Source organism: Suillus plorans, assembly GCF_016647745.1.
Source record: "Suillus plorans strain S12 chromosome Unknown HD556scaffold_80, whole genome shotgun sequence".
Lineage (NCBI taxonomy): Eukaryota > Fungi > Basidiomycota > Agaricomycetes > Boletales > Suillaceae > Suillus > Suillus plorans.
Genome location: NW_024537464.1, coordinates 106,556 through 124,727, shown reverse-complemented (window position 1 = coordinate 124,727; position 18,172 = coordinate 106,556). Strand labels below are relative to the sequence as shown.

The following is an 18,172-nucleotide window of genomic DNA, read 5'->3' as shown; positions in this document are numbered from 1 at the left end:
ATATGAGCCTAGCGCGAGCTCGAGTGCTACACCGCACTCATCCGGAAGTTTCTCACACTCGTCCGGAAAGTCCTTCCGAAGTTTCCCACGCTCCTCTGGAAGTCCTTCGGACTTCACTGGACTTTCTCCGGACTTCATTCTGAAGTTAAGGGCACATACTTGGGTAAGGGGCACAGCGCACAAGCTGAAGCCAAGCCCCTTGGAATCAGTCCTACCCTTTGTGCATGGTCTTAACAATCATAGTGAACGCATTACTCGCCAAGTTGCAGACTGGGCTTCTCAATATGATGACCTAACAGACGCGCTCCTGAGGTACAAGGCAGATTCTGAACACCCTCCTCTCTCGGATGATGCATCCGAGAACTTTTCGATTGAGGTTGTGGATATATTCGGTACATTGCATTCTATAATACAATGTTTGGATTCTCAACCTATTCATAGACCGCCGTGTGCGCACTTTCAGAAGTCTCTCGCCATTTTTGAACGTGTCCCTACTCCACTACGGCTGCATAGGTAGTTCACCTATTCGCCCAACAATTGCTATAACCATCTGCACCCTTGATGTATACCGGCAAAGTCACCGAGTCTGCCCGTGATTCAGCATTCAAGCTCAAGCGAAAATGCTGTGTGCCCTCCATAATGTATGTGTGTCTTGCATCATTCATTTCTAGTACTTACATACAATTAGGTTTACTTTCACCGCCACCTAGCAGAGCAGCTGCGTGTCGCGTACAACATTTATCTTGAACTCAATCGCCGCATAAATTCCCACCTGGACAAGTTCCTGGGTCGTGATATGGACAATTGGCGCATTCTTAACTCATGCCCAGCATGTCAATACAGCCTTGTAGATGAACCGCCTCTGGACTTTTCTTTTCTCTGTGCATTTGATGGGAATAATTCCGCTAAACTTGTTGATCCTGCAATACGCAGGGGTGAGGAACGTCTGGACCCTCGCTCAGGAATGTCGTCGATCTGGCTGACCAAGTCCTATGTTGACCAATTCAAAGATGAAGTTCGATCAGCTCGTGCTTGTCAAGGACAACAACACCCTGGTTCCAGTGACCCTGATGATCCATGGGTTGAGGAGCCTGACTCAAATGACTCTGCAGAGCCACCCAGTGTCTGTGTGGACCGTTGGCGTAATGCGGCACCCGAGTCATGGAAAAAAATGTTTGCTATATTCAAGAAGTCTGGCATTTTCGTCACTGTCTGCCGGCACGGGTTTTTGCTTACCATATGTGACATGGTCCGAAGTGGTGAACTGTAGTTATTTTTATTTACGCTCTTTCTGACATATGTTACTGACTAACACTTACTTGTTGACAGGATGAAATACCCGATTGCTAGCATGAAGAAGCTGATGGATGTTTTCGGCAGCAACATTCTCTATGGTTACGATATCAAATGTGCATTCGAGAAGATTCTCCTTCGCAGCTCGCTTGCAAATGATGTAAAGAGACTCAACCTGCAGGGTGTTGTGCCAGCTTTTCATGGCCACGCACACAATCGTCTTTGCCAACTCAACCATTATTCAAAGCACAGAGTCGGTGCTGGGAAAGAAGACTTTGAGACATGCGAACATGTTTTCTCTGAGTCCAATGCACTTGCTTGTGGGATACGAAACACCACTGACTTCCACCGTCACCAAGCCTTGGATGAACATTTCTCTTTCGCTGATATAGACAGGTATGCTGCACTATGTAAGTCACCCTTCGTTCCTTCAACTCTAGGTTAACAATAAATGTAGCTGACTTCACCTATAACAACTACGTCCAAGCACTGACATCGATATCAACTACAAGTATTTTTCTCATGAACTTCGCTGCATCAAACCCCACCATTGACATTAACTTTCAAGCTGATCTTGAAGACGAGCAACTTTTTCTGCAACAGCTCGCACGCAGGAAGGATGAATCTACCATCGAAGTTGATTACGTCAAGGCATTGAATGAACATGACGAGGCACAGTTAGTATTTGTCTTTTGGCTACACTGTTACTGACATTACACTATATCAGGCTTGCATATGAATCAGCACGAGTGGAGTTTGCGAAGCTCAATTTACGGCTGAATTATTCTACTCGAGATGCTGGGAATATTTGGTGCCATCATACCCATGCTACAATCAAACACGATCAGAAGCTGGAGGTCGTGGCCGATTATGAACGCCAAATGGCACTAGACTCGCGATGGGATGTGAACCATCCTGAATGCATTAAGGCACAGTCACACATTACTCATCGTCTTTTCCACAAGGCGGTGGATGATGTCGAACGTCTTGTTGTCATGCGCCTGCTGGAGTTGACGAAGTTACAAATGGGTAGTCTAGGTAAAGCTTGAATGATTCAATTTCTGAACTGTAATTCTTAACACTCATGTTTATAGGGTAGGGTATAAACTTCGCACCCAGATCTCAAATGCACTCAAAAGTTGTGCCCATGCGATTTGAAACGCACTTAATCGGTACAATAAATATGCAGCTCAGCTTAACCCTCCCCGCCCTGCATTGCAATGGGAACAAATAGTGGAGTACTCATTTCTTGCTGAGTTCGACTTACTTCATGAAACCAATGGTGAGATGCAGTCCAAGCACTGGGCGAACCCATCTTACCGTCACGCCTCCACTCAATTTTTTGAGCAGCAGCGTGCTCATGAAGAAATTCGCAGGCTCAATGTGGAAGTTGGACAACTGCTCACGAAAATTCGAGATGATGGTATCGATTACCCACAAGCAATCACACAACTGTGGTCCGATAACCCACCCCTTGCAGCCGAACTGCAGTGGCACTGGATGCATCTGCGGTCAGTAAATGCATGTTACCTGTGGCGCATCCAGCAGATCCTGGAGTTGCCAGGGTATAATGGGCCAATGGGTCCCGGTACTCGAAAAGGTCAAACTGAGGTAATGTTGCCATCTCCTCCACATGGACTCACACAAGATCAAGATGATGAGGGTGACAAAGATGAGGATATGTTCAGGCAGTTGGAAGATGTGCATACTTACATCGAGGGACTTGATCACCACTGCATAGACTTAGAATTGGTAGTGTAGTCATATCTTGTTGCAACATATGTCCAATGTATAAGTTGTCATATCCTCAATTCAATTTTTTGGGCTGCAAAAATATAGTGATTTGTGTGTTGCGTGCACAGTCTGAATTTACTGATGTGGTCAACACTTGCCGGCAAGTGTTGACCACATCAGTAAATTCAGACTGTGCACGCAACACACAAATCACTATATTTTTGCACAGGTATCTAGCAAGGTAGACTGATGAATATCATTGGAGTGTCAAGTGCACAATCAGATCAATCATTGATGGCTTGAAGTTGCATGTAATTGTACATTTGTATCTTAGCTCACTGGCACGTGCTACATTTGCACCTGGCCGCAACCATTTCATTCACTTCACCATGGCGCAACCTACAGACTGGAAATCCTCTCAGTTTTACAGGCCTCCCACTGTAGATGGCATGAAAGAACTCAACGCTCTGATCGATTGCCCTCAAAAGCTCACTGGAATCGCTGGATTGGATCGTCATTGGCAATCTGCCCTATTATCTTTACAAGCACATGGATCCCACAATGACGGTGGACACCTGGAGACCTATGATGGCTTTCATGCTTTGACCGACATGCATTATAGTACTGGGTTTTCTAAAGTCCAGAAAGCCACTCAGGACGACAGACTTAATAATTGGTGTTCTCGTGCTACTCACACTGACAATATCTTAAACTGTATCTTTGATCTTGTAGGTTCCTCTATATTTGTATCATTCAATCTATTAACTACATGATTAGTGCACTGTTCTCGACAGGTTAACGGGTGGTTCGACTATTGTATTGCACCATCCGGGTGCAACATCACCAAACGCAGATGTTGTACCAGAATCCCTCAAAGCTGAGGTGTATGTCAACCCCAGGGTCCTCACTGAGCACCACGAGCTCCATCCAGTACTCACGCAGATTACACAGATCTTCATCGCCAACTATGCAACTCCATTGGCTCATGCCTTTGCTGTGATTCGCAGTCGCAAGTGGGGTAATTCGAACACTCCACAAACGCCTTCGAAAGGCAAAGGGACTCCTTCCAAGGGCAAGGGAAAGAACAATATCATCATGCCTTTAGCTCCCTCACCAGTATTTCCAAACTCTGCACACTTCACCTTTCACAGACATCCAGCCGGGTCTTTAGAAAGTATTCTCAACTCATCCTCTCATATCTTATCTTATGCACCTTCATATGATGGCCATATTACGTGGGACCTGACTCAGATACAAATTGAGCCCGCCCGCATTGTTCGCACCAGTGGTAGTGGCAGTGCGAGTACATATTCTGGTTCACATCAGGAACCAAGCAGGGCAGAACATGTGGGCACAGGTAACACACATAAAGTAAATTTTCTATTATCTCCAAGTGGAGCACCAATTTAACTTATCTTTTCACAGGACACCCGAGAATCTGTGGTCCATATCAATGAACCTAAGACATCACGTACCGAGCAGCAGTCCCTGTATTCCCCGATTACTATCTACAACAGCTCAGGCAGTGACGATGATTGTGACTCTCCGCAGAAATATCCTCCTGTAACCCCTATGTCAACTCGCTCAGTGAGGAGCCAGGCTGTATCGTTTGGACTTCCTGCCTTGCTCACCATTCCCACTCACTCTATATCGGAACCACAAGCCCAGGATATATTGATGCTTGTCCCATTTGGGAAGAGGACAGAGGCAGCTCTGGAGGAGCTAGGATATCCAGATACATTACATTCTATCTGCGCTTCAATCCAGAACCAGTACCTCGCCAAGCAGTGGGTTACCAAATTGCAGGAGCTTGCTAAGGTCCCCCAGGAGCATGTGAAAGCTATCAGTGAGGCTATGTTGAATGATGCCTCGCTTCCATAATTTTTTTAATCTGGCCTTGTACGATTGCTCAATTTGAAGATGTATCTCAGTCACTCTGTTGCTCAGTCCGTCCCACTCATACTACCATGATGTTTGGATTTCGCTCACACAATCCCCGTCGGCTGGTTCCCCGAACACGGGGACCATATGTCAAGGTATCAAAAGAAGTTCGTCTGCATCTGACAGAGCGGCGGCGTGCTAAACGCCTTGATGAGGACTATGAGATCCAACTTGTCCTCAATTATATCAATGCGAAGGCCACAGATTTAGCAGTGAAATTCAAACAGCCTTGTCGCCGATATTTAGAATGATTCTCACTTGGATCTGTGGTCCACCGCCGCAAACACAACAAGACCAGCGCATGGCATGCATACATGCACTTTAAAGGCATTGAGAGCAATGCTAGTAAGTGTACTTTTATGGTACACGAAATTCATTTCTAACTTAGCACTATTCTAGACAAAGGTACAATGGAGAAGTCGAACGTCAGTGACCTTGTCAAGGAAGCTAGTGACTATCATGAGCTCACTGACCAGCAGAAGAAGCAACTCATAAGCGAGTTTGACAAAGTCAAGAAAGGTGCTCAGGATCGTCCTCCCAACATTACTGCTCATACACGTGCTGCAGAGTGTGCCCACAGTTTTCAGTTTGTGAGAGAAGAGGTGAGAAATTTACCTTTAAATTTGCAACACATCTAAACTCATCTGCAGCTTGAAGCTCTCAATAAACGTGTCGGTGCTGAGGCTTTTGTCATCATGGTTCATGGTGTTTCGGATTTTGCTATGGCCCCAAAGGCATTTTTCACCAGCTCTGCAACAGAACAATTTGTCCATTTGTATTTGCGCAAAGATATTGCCAAGATGGCGACTGACTTCGAAAGCACTGTGCTGGCCAATGGCCTCGTCATAAGTGAGTATATCTTTGGATATTCTACAATTTGACTAACACTCATTTTTATCTAGATACAGCTGCTAACCATCGTGAACGTGTGGCAAAAGCAAAGACTGCCATCCGCATTGGCCTGTGTACATCACTCTGTAAGCACCATTTATTGACTTGTTCTAATTATATACTCATTCATAGCAGGCGATGTGACAGATGATCCCTCTGCAACAGTTGAGTTTACCTGGTACAACGATCTTGTGCGCGAATACCACGTCAAACTGGTGGGATGGAACCACCCCCAATGGGCCAACCCATCAGACTTAAAGGTGGGATTGAAAGCCTCGAGAAAGTTGCCAGCGCTATTGCAGAAGGGACTTGCAAGTTTGTGTCAATCACACACGAAGAAGTCGAAGAATAGATGGCGCATATCAAGAATGGGGAGAAGCTCACTCCTGAGCTCAAGCCTCCCACAACATGCGACTCCCTTCCTTCACAAACACAGGCCACAACGTGCGACTCCCTTCCTTCACAAACACCGGCCACAACACAGGACTCCCTTCCTTCACAAACACTGGCCACGATGCAGGACTCCCTTCCTTCACAAACACCGGCCATGATGCAGGACTCCCTTTCTTCACAAACCACTCGCACCTCCTTGATTACAGATGACATGGTGGATCCTGCACTTCGTGCGCTTAACAATCGTAAGTGTCGTATTAACTTTTGTCATTGTCATTGTGTTAATATTGTCTTTTCAGCTTCTACTACGCCTGTGGAGCATCTTCCGAGTCAGCCTGATAGTGGTAGGTGACATTAAATACTCTGTTTCATAGTGCCATTAACATCTCTGCTTCTCAGCTCTGGCTACTGTGCATCTTCCCTCCAGTCAGCCTCAAGCTCATGCTACTACCCCGCTCCCTTCGACCAATGAAGATGCCCTTGTCTCAAGGACAAATAGTGGCTGCAAGCGACCTGTTGACGATACTGCACCATCCGAAGGACAACGCCCAAAGCGTGCCCGCAAGCTCACTGAAAAGGCACAGCTGCTGGGCGGCCTGGGCTCTGACTCACGCGAGGAGAATAAAGTACAGCGCAAAGCAAAAGATGGATGGCAGACAAAAAAGGGCGAGGCTGTCATTGATTCCAACCAAGAGAATGACACGTAGAATAGATTTTGGGCAATATATCAACCGTTTTGTGTACATATCATCTCAATCTATCATTTGTTATCAATTACAAAAAAGCACTATCAAAAATATGTTATTTTGACTATGTACTCGAGCTCGCTGTTGCAGACGATGAGCGCAAGGGCGGCAGCATGTCGGAAATTTCTAATTTTGGTTGGCATGCCTTAAAATGGATTGGAAGGCCTCAATTTACCGGCGGCATTACAACTCGCTTGGAAGGGAACCCGAAAATTTTGGAAGCCGCTTAGAAGCAATATAGAGGGTCTTGCAAGTGGGTCCCAAGACTGTTCCAATGCAAGGGCAAGATTTTGACCGATGCTCTATATACCCTAATTGGAATATCATTGGAAGCGACAAGTATCCTTCCAAGGTCTTGAAATTATGCAGTCTTTTATTTAATATAATAATAGCACTATCAATAATAATATTGTAAAATTGCTCCCAATTGCGTTCCAAGCGTTCCTCAATCACTCCCGTTTCGTTTTGAAATAATAATTCTGGTGGGGACAATTTTTGAGTTGGAGACAATACAAATATGATATCAGTCTTACTAACCTTGGACAAACGGATGGATGAGACCCGGAGAGGCAGTTGATGACCAAATCCCATTCCTAGCAGCGTGTTCAAGGAGACAGGAGTGGTTGGAGGCAGGCATCAACGGCAGCACGGCAAGTTCAAGGAGATGGGAGTGGTTGGAGACGGGAGTGGTTGGAGGCAGGCGTCAACGGCAGCACGGCAAGTTCAAGGAGAAGGGAGTGGTTGGAGGCAGGCATCAACGGCAGCACGACAAGTTCAAGGAGACAGGAGTGGTTGGAGGCAGGCATCAACGGCAGCACGGCAAGTTCAAGGAGACGGGAGTGGTTGGAGACAGGAGTGGTTGGAGGCAGGCGTCAACGGCAGCACGGCAAGTTCAAGGAGACGGGAGTGGTTGGAGGCAGGCATCAACGGCAGCATGACAAGTTCAAGGAGACGGGAGTGGTTGGAGGCAGGCATCAATGGCAGCACGGCAAGTTCAAGGAGACGGGAGTGGTTGGAGGCAGGCGTGACGGCAGCACGACAAGTTCAAGGAGACGACGGGAGTGGTTGGAGGCTGCAGGCATCGGCGGCACGACAAGTTCAAGGAGACGACGGGAGTGGTTGGAGGCTGCAGGCATCGGCGGCACAACAAGTTCAAGGAGACGACGGGAGTGGTTGGAGGCTGCAGGCATCGGCGGCACAACAAGTTCAAGGAGACGACGGGAGTGGAGGTTGGCAGGACATGAGACAGTCGACGACGACAAGACTTAATTTTGTTTATAGTTGAAATGATATGACAAGTTGAACGAAAGACTTCCAAGTCTTTCACATCAAATGTTTGTTGTTGTTGATTGTATTACTAATCCAACGACATCAAGAACAATCTAAGTACATTGACGAGTGACATGAGACAAAGAAAATCTATTATATTACTTAGTGGTCTTTGATCGGCCCCTTCGCACACCACTGCCACTGACTACTAATGATGAAACCTCAGGTTCAACATTGGCAGGAGCTTGATCTTCTGAAATGTTACTGTCAGCAGCTGCAGCCTTACCCTTCCGCCTTGGCTTCGGCTTCGGCTTCGGCTTCTGAGCAGCAACAGGAGCTACAGGCTCTGCTTCAACGTCCTTGTCGACTGCTGCAGGTGGTAGGTGCTCGGCCAAAGCTAGACCTTGCATGGCAGCAGAGATTGACTGGGGTCCGGGTGCAGAAGAAGATGCTTCGATGACAGGACCAACCGACGACGTCTGAATCATATTCAGTTCTGGTAGTTCCACCCCAGTCTCCATTGCATGCTCAAACATTTCTTCCCAGCTGTCACACGGACCACTCGTCAAGTCGCCTAGTAACGTCGAGTCTGAATCAAGGAGAGTTGTGGCAGAAGAAGTGGAAAACAAGGAGTTGTTGAAAAAGGTGAAGACTCCGTCTGCCCAGGCACCTCCAGTCAACAGCGATTGTCGGTAGTAGTTATGGTAGTCTTTGTATGGTATGCGAGATTTGTCGCCAACTTCAACCAACTCTTTGTCACCGGAAAGGACAAATATAGCCTGAAACTCGTATTAAGTGTCAATATTGTGCAGCATAAGAGACAACACGTACGACAATGGCTGCTGCAGCAATGAGACCCGGTGTTACAGCACGTAGCTCCCATATTTTCGCCTTTGTTTTCGGAGTGGGAACTGTATTGGCAGCGAGCGACGACCGGCCAAAGAGTGACGCTTTCAGAATCTATAAATGCTATTTAGTTAGTTCTATTTAGAGAGGGGAGGCAAGAACCTACATAAACGAGTTTTGCTGTTTTCAAAAACTGATCTCTGAGGAGATGGTCCGGACGAGGGAAAAGAATCGGCGCAAACTTCGTGTACTGGCCTTGGGGGTTAAGGAGCAGAGATTTGCAAGAAGGCTCTGTGTCCCGTGCATAACCGCATATAAAAAACTTGGCATCTAAGCCAAAAATGGCTGCCGCGCATGACTTGACATCTGAGAGCATTTCGGCACGAACATTATTGACGCCTTTCACAAACTGGACAGACTAAGTTTATCATCGAGCGCAATCAAAGATGGGAGGGCTTACATGGGAGCCAAAGTTTTTATGAGCCATCATATTATGGTCAGCTGGCGGTATGAATTGGAAAAGTTCAGCTTTAATGCCATCCTGGATGGATAGCGGTGAGAGCCATCGCTCCTTGCTTGAGAGGTCGATTCTGGGAGGTGACTCACGCAAGGGGAAAATAGACGTTTCGACCCATAAGCAGTGGGTGATAGAGAACTTGCGTCCAAAATTTCTGATGCTGTCTTCCTTGGCGGCAAGGGCAAGATCTTTCTTTGTAAGCTTTGTCTTCCGACCTTTCGAAACGGTAGCCTCGAGTAAAGCAATCTTCTTCAATGATTCCCGGTACTTTCCATGCATGTCAAAAAGAAATTTTTGTGCGATTTCAAGCGCCTGTTAGTAGATACGATTATTAGTTATTACTACAAACATTGTCTGTGTGTAGCAAAATGACAGTTACCTTGCGAAGATCTTGAGTTGACATGTTAGTGGTTGGGGCAGCAATGGTGTCGCGAATCCGCATCAAGTCTGCATCATCGTCCAAATCTGAGTCGCTAAGGCTATCAGTTCCATCTGAGTTGCGGGTGGAGTCACTGTTGACGTCATTGATTGCTTGAGTGAAGTCTTCGCCTTGGTTGTGCTGAATTGGAGGCATAGTATTAGTATTAGTGAAACAGTCAAGCAAACGTCAAGAACAGAAAACTGGAGTGTTAGTCAATCGCACGAGCTTTAAATTGACCCTAGCATGTGCTATTGGGGCGGCGACGACATGTCATGACATTAACTAACAAATTGATACGCACCTTAGACTCGTTGAATATATGTAATGATGCGCATTGATGGTTCTGATAAAGGTTGCAGCGTTGTTCAGACGAATATCAGAATGAGACCCTGTGGATGTAATAAGGCGGCAGCATCACATCAATATCACACGCACAAATTAAACAGAGCATCATCACGACTTACTTAAATACATAATGCATTGACAATAATTGTGTCATGTCCCCATGCAGAAAGCGGAGATGAACAATTGATAGTCTATTAAGTACCCCGAAGATTCCCGAGCATCAACAGGAGGCAATGGGAAGAGATTATTAGTAGGAGGCAGTGTAATAATAATGGAGCGTACATACCCAAAAAGCTGGCTCTCGATTAATGGCTGTAAAGCGGTTCAGTGTGGGCAGATAGGTGAGCCGTCGAACATGAGAAAATAATGAGCCGAAGATCTGGACAAGCAAAAAGATGCGTAATGAGCTTAGCGCGTATGCGATGAAATGGGGAAGCTTTACTTGGGAGTTAGAAGAAGAAGGAGGGTACTCTGGACAAGTAAGGCTCAGTCTGGACAGCGAATAAACAAATTCAAATTGAACTGAGTTGGTCATGGAGAACCTGGATCACACATTCCCACAGTGCCACCTCGCTTACTCACCGTGACCGCCATGCCATCTGTTACGTCGAGCAATAGTACTAGTGATAAATCCACTCACTCCCTTCGTTCTCGTGGTACGATTAATCCAGTGGAACTGCCCAAGAAGAAGAAAAGAAAGCCTGCCGCTATCTGGACATCAGAAGAAGAAGGTGCCCTCGTAGAGTTTCTGTTGTCTGAGTTCTCTGCAAGTGGCGATGGAAATCCTAAGGAAGCAACATTCAAGGCAGCTGCAAGCTTGTTGACGGAGAGGTTTCCAAATGCATCTGGTGCAGAGAAGACATCTGATGCTTGTAGGAACAAGTGGCAATCAGTACGTCATGATTATAATTTATGATTATATTTCTATACTCAAAGGATCCATGCTTTGTAGCTCAAATCAGCCTATAACGCCGTCTTAGATATAAAGAATACGTCAGGATTTATGTGGAGTGATGAGTTTGGGGCTGGAATAGTTAGAAAGAATGATGATGTCTGGGATCGGTATGTCAAGGTATGAGTACTCCGCTGCTGCACTTTCTGATGCCCTACTAATGACATGATTACTCTCAGCGGCGCCCTGCAGCTAGATCGTTCAAATCCAAGGGATTTGAACACTTCTCTGCCATCGAGCAGATGATGCCCAAGATTTCGAAAGGAACGCACGTCTATCGCATTCCAAATGTCCCTACAACATCCAGCTCATCAGCACCAGTGCCCATCAGTGGTCAATCTGAGGCCGCTCCTCCCGCTGGTACTCTTACTTTTGGTCAGCTTACCTCTGTGACCCAAGATATCATCACCGCACAAGCGGGTGGCAGTGGTGGCCCTAGGGCGCCGGCATCAGCAGCTGATCCTTCCACCATAGCACCATCTACACCATCCAGCTTCCTCGTTGCTTCCAATAGCTCGGCCCCCTCATCTGTGTTGACGAGCGTTAGCCGCAGCGGAAAGCGTGGAGTTGAATCAGACTCGGGCGGCAGTTCTCGAAAACGTACTCGGCCGCTGTCTGTAAATGCTCAGGCACAGAAGGACGGGTCTGATATGATGAAGGAGCTTACTGGCTACATCAAGACATTCCTCACAACGTCTCCTCAAGCTTCTGCTTCATCCTCATCGTCTCAGGATGGGGCCCTTGGTCGTGCTATCGTCTTATTATCAGAACATACAAACCTTACGCTTGATGACACTCTTGAAATTGCGGACTACTTTGCGAGAGACAAGGCACAGGCGGTGATTTTTTCCAACTTTTCAGAGACAATGCGAGCTGCGTGGTTGGAGAAAACCCTTCGCAAACTAAAGTCTAGTAACATGTAGTATTACATTGGGCCTGGCAATGGAAGTCCTCGCTGTCTATGCTCCTCGAGATAATCTACCCACATCATCCTTGCAATTCTATCCCGCCGCTGATCTGCTCTTCTTCGTTCGGCCACATCAGCCGGTCCATCACCAAATTCACCTAACGCAACGTCCTGAGTGATTTCAAGAAGGTTACCATCAGATTGAAGGTCAAAAATATCAGGGTGATATTTCTGAATGAAGTTGTGTAGGGCGCATAGCGCTACAGGGATCCGGGCTTGAATATCCATACTATACTCAGGGACATGTCGCAGGATGCCCCATTGACGCTTCAGAACACCGAAAATGTGTTCAATCACGTTGCGAAGTGCTGAATGACGGTGATTGAATAGCTCCTCCGCGTTCCGTGGCCTATGTAGCAATCTAGTTAGCCCACATTAATGCCAGCTTGAACTAATAGATACTGACTTCACATTGGCCTGTCGCCACTCTTTCAAATGATAACGGACGCCTCGATATGGGACGAGGAGAGTGTCTGAGGTCCCAAAGCCAGCATCTGCGAGAAAATATCGGCCTTCAGGGATTCGTAGGTCGTTAACGTGAGCATCTGTCCACAGAGCGGCATCGGACATAGATCCATCCCATCCGCAAAGCGAATACAGGAAGTTGAAGTTGAAGTCGCAGATGAAGAGGCAGTTTTGTGACAAGAAACCCTTGCGGTTGCGCATATGGAAGTGTTCTTCCGGTGGTACGAAAGCCTGAATGTGGGTACCGTCTACCGCGCCAATACACTGATCAAAGTGCCGAAATCGAGGATCGTTGAGTATTTTGTCGGAAATTGGGGTCTCATGAGTTGGAAATACGACCTGGGAGCTGTAAAATGGATTGGACGAGAAGAAGACAAGCAGCCATTTGAAGTATCTTGTAAAATAGATGAGTCACTTGAAAAATTATATTGAAACCACGTACTTTGTGATTGTGTCAGGGGAGCGTTGAAATCTCTCCCCGACGAGGCGGGACGATAATCCTGTGACACACGTATAAAGAAATATCCCCAGCTGCTCCTCGACTGATACACCATTGCGGGATAGCGTGAATCTGTTACGGTGGAGAATGTGAAGCAGCATGTTGAAAACGTCACAGTCAATGCCGAAGTTGTGCCGGATTCTGTCAGGGTGTCCGTTGATGAGCTCATACACCCAAGCTTCACCAGAAAGGATGGATGTGTGATAAGGGACGCAGACAGTTGGGGATAGGAATAACAGCTGGTATGTATTCAAAATTTGCATTAGCATTGCTATGAGGATAACAGCCCAGCGACGTTGACGTTGGTCAATCAGTCGCTGGGCCTCGAGGTCAATGTCTTCATCCATGTCGTACAGTAACGAAGGGAGTAGATCTATCAGATAATCACTAGTACTATTGCTTGACGTAACAGATGGCACAGTGTGAGTAAGCGAGGTGGCAGTGGGAACGTGTGATCCGGGTTCTTTATGACCAACTCAGTTCAATTTAAATTTGTAATTCGCTGTCCAGACACGACCTAAAGAGATGCATGATGAGCTGAGCACATAATGGTGAAATATGTGTGCCTTGAGTTGCTAGAATAGGACGAGAGTAGCGAAAGTCATGGATTGGAGTTTGGTGCAGTAGGTGATGGATACCAATGGCCATATGAAGGCATGGGGGCCAATGCAGCTGGAGGAGGCGGGAAGGGATTTGTGGTAGGTGGAGGGGTTGTCTTGGACGAGGAGGGAAGGATATAAGTCAGGTAAGGTCCTTGACCTGCGAAATCTTTCTTGACCATGTCTTCGAACTCCCTAAGCGTTACCGGATCCACATTGAGTTCCCACTCCAGATACTGATACATCTTGCGCTCCATCTGATTGATTTCTCGCAATTGGAACATACCCTGGGCTACAATACTCCAGGATTTGTTGGAGTAAGTGTTGTCACAGATGACCTTGGATGCGAGCATGAAAGCAGATACGAAAAGACGGTGACCCGAAGATCCCCAAGCAGTGGGGAAGCGTGCTTTGAGAAGCTGGAAAGGTCATGGATTAAAGTTTGTCAGTGTGGTGAGACGCATATGCGATGAAATGGGGGAGCCTTACTTGAGAGTTAGAAGAGGAAGGAGGGTACTCTGGACAAGTTTAAAAGAGATAGGTAATGTCAATGAACCGTTATTACTAATGTAACTGTAGTGAATGTACAGTACGAAGAAACATGTCAGTATCCACAGTATCCACAAGAAAATAATCTCCATCATGAGCAAAATCTGGAACGAGAAGAGCACCACGAATGATGGAATGAAGCGTAATAAGCTCAGATGAAGAAGCGGGCCGTGCGCGAAGTCGAGTTAGTCGCAGTTCTCGATCCATACGCCGACGTGGGCCAATTAAGGCATCCATAGGTAGAACGAGCGCGAGATCTAAGGTACAGCTGCCAACAGTGTGCTTAAACATGCATAATATCTTCACAAATATATTTTTGTCGCGGCCGTCCTTGTCCAGTGTGCGTATTAGAGCGCAGTCACGCCGTTCTTTGCCATGGAAGCTTGGGTTGCATCGCAGGTAGTCAGTAGCTAGCTTCCAGTCAGTGGTAAACTCATAATGCACTTTCAAGTATCGATATTCATGGATCTTTCGACATACAAATTCAGATTCGAGTAAAAGCGAGGAAAGTCAATTTACCTGGTCTTGTGTTGAAAGTTTCAACCACGTTGTTCCTTCCGGCAGTGGTATGTTGTGAGAGGGAAGGAAATGGTTGAGAAATGTTGCGAGTTTCTTCTGGAACTGGTGAAACGCACGAATGGACTTGTTTTCTTCCTCCACTTGCGAAAGGGTTGTTTGATTCTTGAGGGGTGAACCGATATGAAAATGTTCTTCAAATTTCTCATCATCCAAGTCCGTGTCCTCCAGTTCTTCCTGCGAAAGCATGAGTTTGTGTCGTTCCTCATCAAGGCACTCGATACGACTGCGAATAAATTCAGAGACGACACTCTTATGGTCGAGCTCAAGGATCTATGTTACACGAAATGAGTGGTATGGAGCGACTCATTGAGAGTTAGAATTAAAAAGCATGAACATACCTGATCAGCAATATCCTTACGATTGGTCTGCCGTAGATACCACCGTTTGATCGGTCCATGTTGCTTCTCATTTGGTCGAGTGCTGAAGTTCCGAGCGGCACCTTTCGCCATGATGTCATCGAATATATGCTTTCCAGAGTGAATCTTTGGAAAGTTCCAGTTCTTGATCGTGTCCGGATCAGTCTCCTCGACGATTTTGATGTAGTCCTGAGATATCAATGATAAGTGAATTGATACTAACGACAATTTGCAGAACTGCTATGACGTACCTCTAAGCGCTTCTGAAACTCTAACACCTCTGCCCTTCCCGCAGCAATCGTGCTTTCAGTCTGCACGTCAAGTGAAATATACATGTTGATATGTAGGTAGCTCGCTATACACTGTAGTAGTGCATAGCCAGCTTCATCCGCTGCGCGTGTGAGTATGTTCTGTGCGGCATACAAAACTTGCTATGAGAAGAGTAATTTGTTAACATGAGAACTGGTAGCCACGAAGTCATATCATACCCTGGAGATATCCCGAAGTTTGTTACCATCGCTGTAAGTAATATTAGTAACCCGATCAAAGTGATTAAGATTGCGCCATCGCGGGAAGGTATCGAACCTGCAAGCAATTAAATAGGGTTGCTAACATGTAGTCTGAACAATTACAACTCACTGATCATCCAGTTTCTTCTCGTTGCTGCGTCCAAGGGCTGCAATGCGTTGTTTGAGCTCGCCGAAGAGATGTTTCCACTGACCCATATGATATACATGCAAATGGTCCTGCGAAATTGTGTCATGAGGATCAGAATTTGGGACTTTCCAGAAGACGTTCTGTAAGACATGATTAATGGGGGACAATAATTGGTACATTTGATTGCAAGTGCTGACCTTAATAGGCCGTAGGCCCTGTTTTTCGAGTGCGCTTTCTCCAGCTACACGGTCCCTAGTCCATAGCTCCACCAAAGCTTTCGTGTCATCAGATGATCGAGTCGGATAAGTGGAAGTGTTATCGTAGAGCTTGTCTGAAGGGACGAGGCAGATAGGACAGGGACAGTGACAATTGGTTCCCTGTATCAGTGCCATCACGCACCTAAGATTAGATTAGAAAACCATCAGAAAAAAGTATGAAACGATGTTACTGCTCCTCATAATCAGCCGATAAGAGCAAGATGAATGCATACAACCATCTCATGACGCCGTCATAGCATGTATATGCATACCCTGCCTTGGCATAGATGATGATGGTTTCGAGCAGCTTGAAGAATGCCTTGTGCCATACGACACGTTTGAGATTGACATATGAGAGCTTTCCGTCTTCCTCAGAATCGTCAGGAACCTGCGCAAAAGAACTGTTTCGCGCGAAACTCAGAACTAACACTAATTTCACTTACTATTGGTAGCCAGCCAACCATTCGCCCACCGCCAAGTCCATCCATATTCCTGATATTGACAGGCAAGTTTCCGCATCGCACGAAGACAGGGTAGGCTTTGACTGTACCGGCAGAAGATAGATGAGTTTTGTCCGCATACAATATAAATGCGAATGGGACGCCATTTTCAGGTAAAGACGACTGTGAATTCAATATATAAAGGGTATCACTTAGTAGAATCACAAATGAACAATAATACAAAAAATATAGCATACTTGAACGTTCCACCAACGGTCTCCAGTCCAAGGTTCATGTACAAAGTGCTCGTAACGCATCCCATTGTGCTTGTACAATCGCTGTGCATCCCAAACAAAATGGGGTGCCAGTAGCGGGTCCTGTAGCAAGTCCAAGGCCCAGTCCCACAATGGCCGTGTGTATACGTTGTACTTGAGGTCCTCCCGCTTGTGCTCAACAGTAATGGTATGCTTCTCGAACTATCAAAGGAATGTCTAATACGACTGTAAAAAAAGAAAATCGTGTTCTTCTCTCACAGGTGACATTTGACTGGCAGCCCTGTCCCAGGCTTTTGAAACATCACCATGGGACTTGAACGTGAATTTCACTTGGCCGTCAGCAATTCTCCAGATGAGCCGCAACAGCTCGTCTGTTTGATTCTTGTTCAAGGCAGCCTGGTGTGCGAGTTCGGCGAACTCAAAGTCCGCACGACAAGCAAAAGGCTGCCAGGGTTCGTTGTCGACGATAGGCGGCAGCTGATGCTCCTTGCGTCCAAAAGTGGAGAACGACTCTACAGAAGTCGCACGGCCGCTGTGTGGGTGGTATTCCATCTTGAAAGTATCGAGATTAGGAGGAGCTGAAGGCATGATTGGGAGCGATGATAGGGTGGTACACGCGGGGATGCCCATGCTTGTATCTGATTCTGAACCTGTAATTAAGATTTCAGAAAGGGAACGCATCACGAGTCAAAATAATACATACGTTGACGTGCATCTGAATCTCTACTGATGCTCATTGCATCGGCAACATCTGAATTCCCTTCAAACAATGGACCTGCAGTGAAGTCGTCAGGCTGTTGATCTTGCTCAGGCAACGAGTTCTTTGTGCCATCCGGGACCATTCTCAAAGGGACCGACGGCGCTGCAGCAGCGACAACAGCAGAAGCCATTGTTTGCTCCTTACGATGCCGTCTTTTCTCTCGACGTGCTTCTAAAAATGATGCGAAAAGTATTATTAATTAGTACACTGATATCAACAAGACGATATGTCAATGAAGACAGAATTTAATCGACGCTTACCTTTCCTTTGCAGCTCCTCCTCTACTGCACGCGCTGCAAGTGCCGCGAAATCCTTGTCATCATCCTTCTTATCCCGTCTTCTCAGACACCCTTGTTCATGAGATTTGATCCCGCGCGCCGAGTATGACTTGTTACAGTACTGACAATCCACTTGGTTGTTG

At 46.4% G+C, this 18,172-nt stretch overlaps 6 protein-coding genes across 6 annotated transcripts; 4 read left to right on the top strand and 2 right to left on the bottom strand.

Annotated features, from left to right (window-relative positions):
* Positions 1–561: 561 nt before the first annotated feature.
* Positions 562–3,054, top strand: HD556DRAFT_1312815 (uncharacterized protein; the record flags this gene model as incomplete). Its single annotated transcript, XM_041300721.1, has 6 exons — positions 562–645; positions 689–1,266; positions 1,330–1,703; positions 1,862–1,970; positions 2,021–2,331; positions 2,483–3,054. 6 exons carry the CDS (start codon positions 562–564, stop codon positions 3,052–3,054), a joined length of 2,028 nt encoding a protein of 675 aa, XP_041154710.1.
* A 362-nt stretch (positions 3,055–3,416) lies between these two features.
* HD556DRAFT_1312814 (uncharacterized protein) lies at positions 3,417–6,959 on the top strand (the record flags this gene model as incomplete). Its single annotated transcript, XM_041300720.1, has 11 exons — positions 3,417–3,755; positions 3,805–4,398; positions 4,453–4,873; positions 5,296–5,313; positions 5,368–5,570; positions 5,619–5,817; positions 5,871–5,945; positions 5,995–6,119; positions 6,212–6,497; positions 6,552–6,596; positions 6,652–6,959. 11 exons carry the CDS (start codon positions 3,417–3,419, stop codon positions 6,957–6,959), a joined length of 2,613 nt encoding a protein of 870 aa, XP_041154709.1.
* A 703-nt stretch (positions 6,960–7,662) lies between these two features.
* Positions 7,663–8,283, top strand: HD556DRAFT_1312813 (uncharacterized protein; the record flags this gene model as incomplete). Its single annotated transcript, XM_041300719.1, has 1 exon — positions 7,663–8,283. One exon carries the CDS (start codon positions 7,663–7,665, stop codon positions 8,281–8,283), a length of 621 nt encoding a protein of 206 aa, XP_041154708.1.
* Positions 8,284–8,425: 142 nt separating this feature from the next.
* On the bottom strand, positions 8,426–10,204 carry HD556DRAFT_1312812 (uncharacterized protein; the record flags this gene model as incomplete). The annotated part of the gene is made up of 5 exons (XM_041300718.1): positions 8,426–9,046; positions 9,099–9,227; positions 9,280–9,522; positions 9,574–9,942; positions 10,010–10,204. The coding sequence occupies 5 exons, from the start codon at positions 10,202–10,204 to the stop codon at positions 8,426–8,428; spliced, it is 1,557 nt and encodes a 518-aa protein (XP_041154707.1).
* Positions 10,205–10,988: 784 nt separating this feature from the next.
* Positions 10,989–12,271, top strand: HD556DRAFT_1448841 (uncharacterized protein; the record flags this gene model as incomplete). Its single annotated transcript, XM_041307503.1, has 3 exons — positions 10,989–11,288; positions 11,349–11,468; positions 11,528–12,271. 3 exons carry the CDS (start codon positions 10,989–10,991, stop codon positions 12,269–12,271), a joined length of 1,164 nt encoding a protein of 387 aa, XP_041154706.1.
* Positions 12,272–14,442: 2,171 nt separating this feature from the next.
* On the bottom strand, positions 14,443–17,579 carry HD556DRAFT_1246912 (uncharacterized protein; the record flags this gene model as incomplete). The annotated part of the gene is made up of 11 exons (XM_041298650.1): positions 14,443–14,895; positions 14,947–15,276; positions 15,345–15,530; positions 15,614–15,793; positions 15,851–15,947; positions 16,002–16,159; positions 16,217–16,418; positions 16,468–16,664; positions 16,720–16,899; positions 16,974–17,192; positions 17,250–17,579. The coding sequence occupies 11 exons, from the start codon at positions 17,577–17,579 to the stop codon at positions 14,443–14,445; spliced, it is 2,532 nt and encodes an 843-aa protein (XP_041154705.1).
* Between the last annotated feature and the right edge of the window lie 593 nt (positions 17,580–18,172).